The 8,851-nt window shown below is 64.8% G+C and overlaps 2 protein-coding genes across 2 annotated transcripts in view; one reads left to right on the forward strand and one right to left on the reverse strand.

Annotated features, from left to right (window-relative positions):
• Positions 1-5,306, forward strand: part of EIF3G (eukaryotic translation initiation factor 3 subunit G) — a 5,888-nt gene extending 582 nt beyond the window's left edge. Inside the window, exons 2-11 of the mRNA XM_026660602.1 lie at positions 1-34; positions 656-805; positions 887-975; positions 1,438-1,497; positions 1,950-2,054; positions 2,328-2,517; positions 4,261-4,368; positions 4,653-4,789; positions 4,926-5,032; positions 5,209-5,306. Coding sequence (XP_026516387.1) covers positions 1-34; positions 656-805; positions 887-975; positions 1,438-1,497; positions 1,950-2,054; positions 2,328-2,517; positions 4,261-4,368; positions 4,653-4,789; positions 4,926-5,032; positions 5,209-5,224 — 996 coding nt within the window. The 3' untranslated portion in view covers positions 5,225-5,306. The remainder of the gene's footprint in view (positions 35-655; positions 806-886; positions 976-1,437; positions 1,498-1,949; positions 2,055-2,327; positions 2,518-4,260; positions 4,369-4,652; positions 4,790-4,925; positions 5,033-5,208) is intronic.
• A 445-nt stretch (positions 5,307-5,751) lies between these two features.
• Positions 5,752-8,851, reverse strand: part of LOC112113755 — an 8,976-nt gene continuing 5,876 nt past the window's right edge. The window contains exon 14 of the mRNA XM_029913706.1: positions 5,752-6,902. Coding sequence (XP_029769566.1) covers positions 5,921-6,902 — 982 coding nt within the window. The 3' untranslated portion in view covers positions 5,752-5,920. The remainder of the gene's footprint in view (positions 6,903-8,851) is intronic.

Consider the following 8,851-nt stretch of genomic DNA (forward strand, 5'->3'; position numbering starts at 1 on the left):
TGGGCCGACCAGGTGGAGGAGGAGGGAGATGACGGTGAGAAGCCCCCCCCCCCCCCCCGCGCGGATCCCCCCCCGGGGCCCAGCCCCCCCTGCTGCGGCGAGAGCTGGGGGGAGTCCGGTCTCCCTGCCAAAGCCCCCGGGGCAGCCTGCACCCCAAACCCCTCATCCCCAGCCAGAGCCCTCGCCCCACACTCCGAACCCCGCAGCCCCACCCCTGCCCCACATCGCCGCCAGGCTGGTGCACGTAACAAAATTAACTCAGCACATGGATGTAAAAAAGTTAGAGGGATCATTGGTTTAACCCGTGTGTGTGTGTGGGGGGGTTAGACGCTAACTGGTGACATGGAGATGCTGCGGGGACAGGTGCCGGGTCACAGCCTGCGCAGGGGGCGTCCCCCTGCCCCCCAGGGCAGCTCTGCTCCTTGGGCCGCCCTCGTGGGGGACCCGGCCATTCCCCATGGGGCCCCCACGGCCTGTTGGGACGTGAGATTCCCGCCCGTGCAGCCCCTCGGGGGCACCAGGGGCTCTGCTGCAGGATGGCAGTGCAGCCTCTCCGATCCCAGCCCAGGGGGGACTTCATTCCCGGCCCTCCACCCCCATCGTTAGCTCAGCTCTGAGACCTCGCAGGGGCATAACAGCTGCTTCCCCTCTCCAGACAAATGCATCACCAGCGAGCTGCTGAAGGACCTTCCCCTGAAAGACCTTCCCCTGAGCGGGGGGCTGAAGGACACTCCCTCGAGCGGGGGGCTGAAGGACACCCCCCTGAGCGGGGACCTGAGCGCAGACGTTGAGCTGCTGAAAGGAGGTAAGAGCCGGGGCGCGGACCCCAGGCCATGAACACCCGGTCACGCAGCTGTCTCACCAGCCTCCTCCCTTCCCTCTGCAGGTCCCCTCCCATCCCCAAAAGAGCTCATCAACGGGAACATCAAAACCATCACCGAGTACCGGGAGGAGGAGGATGGGCGCAAGGTGAAGGTGAGTGGTGGGGCTGGGGAGCGGGCGCCAGCGGGCCCCACGGTGCACCGGGCTCCAGGCTGGAATCCTCCCTAGCCCCCGCTGAGAAATCCACTGGGTCCGAGCCAGCCTGTTCCCGTCCTGGGGCTGGATCGCTCCCCACAGCCCCTTCCCGGGGCAGGACCGTACATCCTGAGCAGTGGACCTCCCCTGACTGGGTGGCTTTGTTTGCTTTTCCCTTCCCTCCGCTTCCTCCTAATTGCAAGGACCGGCCCCACTAGGAATCCCCCATGTGCGGTGTTCCCAGCCCCATTGGAATGCAGGCGGGGCAGATGGCAGCTGGAAGCCGGAGCGAAGCAGCCAAGCTTGTCTCCAACTGGAGCATCTGGTTGCGGGCCCAGCGTCAGCACCGCTCCCCTTGGCACGCCGTGACCCCGCCTGCCCCCATGGCGCTCAGCGACTGGCACTGTCGTTCCTCTGCAGATCATCCGCACCTTCCGAATTGAGACCAGGAAGGCCTCCAAGGCTGTGGCACGGCGGAAGGTGAGTGGGCTCAGCGCTGGGATGGCAGGGCCACGAGGGGTTAATCCGCACGGGTCGTTTGCCTTGGGGGTGGCTTAGCAGATGTCTGTGCAGGGAGCTGGGAAATGCTTCCTAGCCCTGCCAGCTCACCCCAGGGCTCTGCTTCCTCCCTCATCTCACTGCCAGTCCCTCCTCCCATCCCCACGGCTCTCCTGGGAGCCCCTTGCCCTCACGCTGGGTTAGCCCTCTGCTGGGCAACGGGGGCTGCTGAGCCGGGGCAAGGGGTCAGAGCCAGTGGGGCTTTCCTGGGGCTACTAGGGGCTGGCCACGCTGGGGCTCCCACGCCTGCGGGGCACTTGGTGTCGTGTCCTGCTAGAGGGGGCAAGGCCCAGGGACGTGGGGGGGGGTGGGAGCATGTCCCCATTATCCCCTCAGCTCCCCAACACCCGCTGTGATCATTGGCTCTCGCCCAGAACTGGAAGAAATTCGGCAACTCTGAGTTTGATGCTCCGGGCCCCAATGTGGCCACGACCACGGTGAGCGATGACGTCTTCATGACCTTCATCACCAGCAAGGAGGTGAGTGGGGGCTGGGCTGACCGGGGGGCTGGAGTGGGTGAAGCAGGTCTCTGGGTGGCTAATGGGATCTCGAGGGGACCAGGCAGGGTCCGTCTGCCCAGCAGGTGGAGCTGGGCTACTCTGGGATGGGGAGGGGAGCCTTGGCTCGCCAGCTTTGGGGTAGTGGGGTGGGGGATGGGTGGGGGGATGTGGGAGCCCCAGTGGAGGGTTGGGGCTCCCACTCCCAGTGGGGAGGTCTCCCGGGGGCTGACGGCGCTGCCCCATCTGCTGCAGGACCTGAACTGCCAGGAGGAGGAGGACCCCATGAACAAGCTGAAGGGGCAGAAGATCGTGTCGTGCCGGATCTGCAAGGGCGACCACTGGACGACACGCTGCCCCTACAAGGACACGCTGGGCCCCATGCAGAAGGAGCTGGCTGAGCAGCTGGGCCTGTCCACGGGCGAGAAGGAGAAGCTTCCAGGAGGTGCGGGCAGCCCCATGGCCCTGGGCAGGGCAGGGTCACTGCCCGGGGGGTGAACAGGGCAGGTGGGAGCCCGGGAGTACAGTGGGGGATGGGCGGGGGGAGCAGCAGGGGCTCCCCAATGGAGGCTGAGGGGGATGCAGTGGGGGAGGGGGGTGCAGCGGGGGTGTGACTGTGCCCCTTTGCCCGTCTCTTGGTTAAATCGCCCGCCCTACACACGCGCTGACTCAGCTGGTACTTTGGCGGGTTCTGCTCAGGCGCGTATGTCAAAGCCTGTCCGCGCCCAACGGGTCGCCCAGCGTGGGGACTCGCTTGTGCTCGATTCACAGTCTCAGAAGGGGTGATGGATTCTTCGAACCCCCCCTGCCTGGGTGTGCAGGGCCCACTGTGGGGCTAGGGAAAACCTGGGAGCTGTGCCCCCTCATGTAGCCTGGCTGCCTTTCCTTCTCCCGGGCTGCTGCTGCTTTCAGGCCATGAGTCGCTGGTGGGCCGCTGTTTCCTGCCTCCCCCTCTCCGCTCTCCTTTCAGTGCCCCACGTCCCGCAGCCGCCTCCTCTGTGCAGCCCCCTTCTGGCCAGCTCCAACTTCGTGGCAGTTTTGCTGCTGCTCGTTTCTATCCTTTCTTTCGTTCTACTGCCTCACCCAAAATCAACACAAAACCCCCAAGCTGAGGCCAGCTCTGCCTCTTCCCAGGCGTCTCGCTCTGAGTCACTTACAAATCTCGTCTGCCAGTGCTCGAAGTGTGAGCCCCAGCCAGCCCCTGGTGCGTAAATCCTGCTGCGGCGCCGTGCCGCTCTCCTCGGGGAGCCCAGACCCAGAAGCCCCGTGTTACCCATCTGCTGCAGCTGGAGCGTAGGCTCTGTAATGGCTACCGGCTGCCCTGGCCCGCCTGCCTCCAGCAAACTCCCTGCTCTGCCAGTGCCTGCGAGGAAACATTCCCTGCCACCCAGGGGCTGCAGAGCCAGAGGGTGCTGACCCCTTGTCCCCTCGGGTGAATACTGAGCGGCCCCCCTTGTCCCCTTCCATCATCCCGAAAACCTCTGCAAAGTGAACCCAGGCAAAGCCCCTCTGCCGGCTGCTTGTTCTTTGGGGGCAGGCGCCAAGCTCAGGTCCCTTTGCCCTCTCCGCTGGCGTGATCACTTCGGTTGCCTTAGATGCAAATGTCCTTCTGTTGTCCTTTGCTTGTCAGCGAGCTATGGCACTTCCTCCTCCGCTTGTTAGCCTGGTCCCTGCAGACAGGGCAGTGCCCGTCCCTTGGCCTCGGGCAGGCAGGTCAATCCGCTGCCTCTATGGGAGATTTTAGGAACGTCTTTTCAGTGCGCACAATTGGTCACATGCAGCCCGACCAGCCAGCGGGTCGCCGGTGATTGTAGAGCTTACAGATACCGTTTGGCTGCTCCTCTGCCAACTGGCTTAAAGGCTCTTAGGGTCACGGGGTGTGTGTGTGCAGAGCAGGGCCACCCAGTGGGGGCTGAGGGGAAGGCAGGTCTCCAGGGAGGGGTGCAGCGGGGCTCCCCAGTGGGGGCTGAGGGGAGGGCAGGTCCCTGGTGTGGGGGGTGCAGCGGGGCTCCCCAGTGATGGCTATGGGGAGGGGGTGCAGTGGGGCTCTCCGGTGGGGGCGGAGGGGCAGGGGGGGGGGTGGGGGGGGGGCTCCCCAGTGGGGGCTGAGGGGAGGGCAGGTCCCTGGAGGTGGTTGGATGGGTGGGATCCGGGCCCTGCTCAAAGCCCTGTGTTCCTGCTCTCCCAGAACCGGAGCCGGTCCAGGCCCAGCAGAGCAAGACGGGGAAGTACGTCCCGCCCAGCCTGCGTGACGGAGCCAGCCGCCGCGGGGAGTCCATGCAGCCCAACCGCCGGGGTAAGTGCCGGGGCCTGGCACCCACCACGGGGCAGGGCTGAGCTGTGTCCTGGGCTGCAGACCAGGGGCCTTTCCACTTATCGCCACTAGCCTGGAGGGCAGCCTGGACTCACGGTCCTTTCCCAGCTCCGTGCCTCGGTTTCCCCACGTGCAGTGGGCTGACGGCACCTCCTGCAGGGTGCGTGTGACTCGCTGGACTGTTCCCCGCTCACCCAGCTTGGGATCCCCAGGGCTCTGGCAGCGCCATGCTGCTGGCTGCCCTGACCCGCCCCCCCTCTCCCCAGCCGATGACAATGCCACCATCCGGGTCACCAACCTGTCGGAGGACACGCGGGAGACCGACCTGCAGGAGCTGTTCCGCCCCTTCGGCTCCATCTCCAGGATCTACCTGGCCAAGGACAAGACCACGGGGCAGTCCAAGGTGAGGCCTTGGGGGGGAGGGGGCGGGGAGAACCAGGCCATGCCGGGCACTGTCCCACAACCCCCCCTTCTTTCTGGGGGTCCCAGGGACCGGAGTGAGCCCCCACCCTGCTCTCACCACCTGCTTCCTCCCCCAGGGCTTCGCCTTCATCAGCTTCCACCGGCGCGAGGATGCTGCCCGCGCCATTGCCGGTGTCTCCGGCTTTGGCTATGACCACCTCATCCTCAACGTGGAATGGGCCAAGTGAGTGCCAGGCCTGGGGCAGATGCGGGAGGGTCCCCTTGTGGCTGCCCCCTCTTGGGCTGCTCTCTGGCTACTGCCCCATGTGGGGCAGGGGGTGGGTTGGAGCGTGGGGAGGGGGAGGGTAGAGCTGACCCCTGGCTTTATTCCCCTTCTAACCCCCCCTCTTCCCCACACAGACCCTCCACCAACTGAGGCCGGCGCCCTGCCTGCTGCTGCGCCAGGAACGGCTGATGCTGTTGGGAGACTTGGTTGTTAATAAAGGTTCATCCCAGCCGGGCGTGTGGCGGTCTCACTTCCTCCCCCGCCTGCGCTGGGCCGGGCCAGCCCCCCTGCACATTTCTCAGCCGGGCAGGAAGCTGGGGGTTGTGGGGGCTGGCGGCAGCGAGCTCCATGTTATGCAATGCGGCTGGCGGGAGTGGGGGCTGACAGCCTCCAGCGTCCCAGCGCCGTGTGGCCATGTGACGGGCGCAGAGTCAGCAGCGCGTGGGGGGCTCACGGCCCTGCTGTGCTGCGGGGGCCGTGGTGACAGGCTCTGAGCTCTGCTCCCGCTTCCAGCCTGCGCAGGAGGTTGCGGATGCAGCCGGCCCAGGCGCTGTAAGAGAGCGACAGGACACCGCAGCCGGCTCAGACCCTGCTTTAATGGCCGATCTCGCAGGAGCCCAGCCCCTGCTGCGGTAACGGGGGTGTCACAAGCCCCCCTCGCTGGGGGGTTGGGGGGGGTTGGCGTCTAGCTGAGGAGGGAGGAGCTGCCTCCCCAGAGTTTGGGGCAGGCAGCCGGGGCAGCTGCTGTTACCCCCTGCGTGGTCTGCCCTGGGTTGCGGGGTGGGGGGAGCCAGCCCTGTGTGCTGGCAGCACAAAGGGGGGGGGAGGCTGGTTCCATCCCCGGTGTCAGCCACAGGCCTTGAGCTCCGTGTTCTCTGCGGACTGGCCCCTGTCCTGCCCGCGGGGGGCCCTGCACCAGCCCCGCATGCTGTCGGCCAGGGCGGCGTAGAGCAGCGGGTGGGCGCAGATGTTGATGGTGACCAGGATCTTGCTGAGCTGGTAGGCGGAGTGGACAAACAGCGCATGCTGGTAGTTCGGCGCCTTGCCCAGCAGACACTGCTGACGCAGGTGCAGGTTGAGGTTGCGCAGGGTGTGGTAGGGCAGGTAGGAGACAGCGTAGAGGGCCACCCCCACGCTCACCAGCCTCCCCACCTTGCGCTTCTCCAGCCGCGTGATGTGGGGGTTGCGGCAGACGGTGCGGAGGATGGCCGCGTAGGAGAAGAGCGTGAGCAGGAAGGGCAGCCCGCAGCCGAAGGCCGCCAGGAAGAGGCTGTAGGGCAGGTAGTGGGGCAGCTGCTCGTTCGTGGCGCTGCCCATGCACTCGGTGCAGTTCCCCCTGGGCTGCAGCTCCGAGAAGTGCAGGGTGGGGGCGGAGAGGCCGGCCACCAGCAGCCAGGCGGCGCCGCTCAGCAGCTTGGCGTGGCGCGGCTCCAGCCGGCCGTGCACCAGCAGCGGGTGCACAATGCCCAGGTAGCGGTTCAGGCTGATGCAGGTGAGGAAGAAGATGCTGCCGTACAGGTTGCAGCTGAAGAGGAAGCGCTCGAGCTTGCAGAGGGCCGGGCCGTAGCGCCAGTGCTTGGGCGGGTAGTAGTAGGCGGCCAGGAAGGGCAGGGAGAGGGCGTAGAGCAGGTCGCTGACTGCCAGGTTGAAGGAGTACACGATGCCCGTGTGCCAGGGGCGCTCACGCACCACGAAGCGGTAGATGGCGAAGGCGTTGCCGGCAAAGGCCAGGAAGAACTCCACCGTCAGCACTGGCCACATGTGCTCCTGGAACTTACTGAAGGAAGCATTGCAGGCCCCCGGCCCCTCAGGACCTGTAGCAGTCATCCTGGGGCAAAGGAAGGGGGGGCTGGGTTAGAGGTTCCCTGCCTGCACCTTGGGGCTGAGCTCACCCCTGCAGGCCGGATGCTGAGGTGGCCGGAGGGTCTCCGCCTAGGCAGGGAGAGGTGTGACTTTCACACGCTGGGGGGTGAGAACAGGCTGCGCTGGCAGGTCTGTTCCCTGCTTGGTGCTGCTGGAGGGGCCCAGCCAGGACCTCTGGGCAGCCAGTGCAGGTTGAAGAGGGGCTGGGACTGGCCACATGGTGCACCCAGTGAGCGGCCATAGCCAGACCCTTACATCATGGCTCCCCCCCCCCCCCCGGCCGCTGCAGGTGAGAGCAGCTGGAACATCCCTGAGGAACTCCCCAGGCTGCAGCTGGGTACAGTAACGCCTCACTTCACATAGTTCTGTTCCTGAAAAATGCGACTTTAAGCAAAATGATGTTAAGCGAATCCAATTTCCACATAAGAATTAATGTAAATGGGGGGTTGGGTTCAAGGGAAATTTTTTTCACCAGACAAGACTATATATATATACTGTTTATATATACATATATACACACACACATGCACTATAAGTTTTAAACAATTTAATACTGGTACAGAGTGATGATGATGGTGAAGCTTGGTTGAGGTGGTGAAGTCAGAGGGTGGGATATTTCCCAGGGAATGCCTTGCTGCTAAATGATGAACTAGCACTCGGCTGAGCCCTCAAGGGTGAACACATTGTTCATGTAGCCTCACTCTATAGGGCAGCAGGCATGGAGGGAGGGGAGACAGCAGCGCAGACAGACACACACACACAGTGTGTCTGAGGCTATGGCTACACTGGCGCTTTACAGCGCTGCAGCGTTCTCGCTCGGGGGGTGTGAAAAAACACCCCTGAGCGCAGCAAGTTTCAGCGCTGTAAAGCGCCAGCGTACGCTGGGAGCTAATCCCCTTGGGGAGGTGGAGGACCTGCAGCGCTGCAAGAGAGCGACCACACTCGCACTTCAAAGGGCTCCCGCGGCAGCACGTTGAAGTTTTGAGTGTAGCCAGGCCTGAGAGCGCGAGATGCACATTTCCCCTTTAAGGAGCTGACCCCACTGCCTTGTTAATTAGCTCAGCTTGCTGAGACGGCTGCTGCTGCCTGGAAGCTCCCTCTGTCCCCCCACTCTATGGAAATGGGGTAAGCGGGGTGCAGGAGAAGGGGCAGAGGGACACCCTCACTTCCCCCCTCCCCCCGTAGAGCAAGCAGGAGGCTCCCAGGAGCAGCACAGGGCAGTGGGGGGAGGAACTGCCGGCAATTGGTAGCCTGCTGGGCAGCTATTGCACAGGGAACTTAGGGGAGCAGGGAGCTGATGGGGGGCTGTCGGCCCACCCCGGTTCCAAGCCCCCACCAGCTCACTCCAACAGGCTGCTCTTAGTGGACAAAGCAGGCGGCTGCCAAACGAGCATGTTCCCTAACTGATCAGCAACGCTTAAGTGAGGAGTTACTGTACTGGGAGCAGCACTGCCCCCAGCCCCATGGTCTTCACTGCCCATTTCCAACAGGGGTTTAAGCCGGGGGGTCTGCCCATGCCTGGCTGTGAGGGGCTGGGCCCAGCTCAGTCACCGCTGCCCCCCACCCCCCCAGGGCAGAGCCACTCTTATGGTTTAGAACCTTCTCCCCACCATGTGCTCCCCTGGGCCTGCTGCCTGCCCCAGAGCCACAACTGCTCCCCCCACCCCTGCGAGCCGGTGCCCCCAACCCCTGGCTGCTGCACGGCCAGCTCGGGGGACAGCCGCCCCCCCAAGATGCTGCACCTGTGAGGTGTCTCCTCCCCCTGCCGGCCGCCCCCAGCTCAGCATCCTGCTCTGCTCCCCCCATCCCCACAGCTGGTCACTCACCCTGCCCCCCTGCAGCACAGGGGGCTCAGCTCTCCCCCCCCCCAGACCCGCTCTGCCCTTGGGGGCTCTAGGGCCAGAACCATCCCAC

The sequence above is a fragment of the Terrapene carolina genome, unplaced genomic scaffold, assembly GCF_002925995.2.
Source record: "Terrapene carolina triunguis isolate 2854851 unplaced genomic scaffold, T_m_triunguis-2.0 Scaffold833, whole genome shotgun sequence".
NCBI classification, from domain to species: domain Eukaryota; kingdom Metazoa; phylum Chordata; order Testudines; family Emydidae; genus Terrapene; species Terrapene triunguis.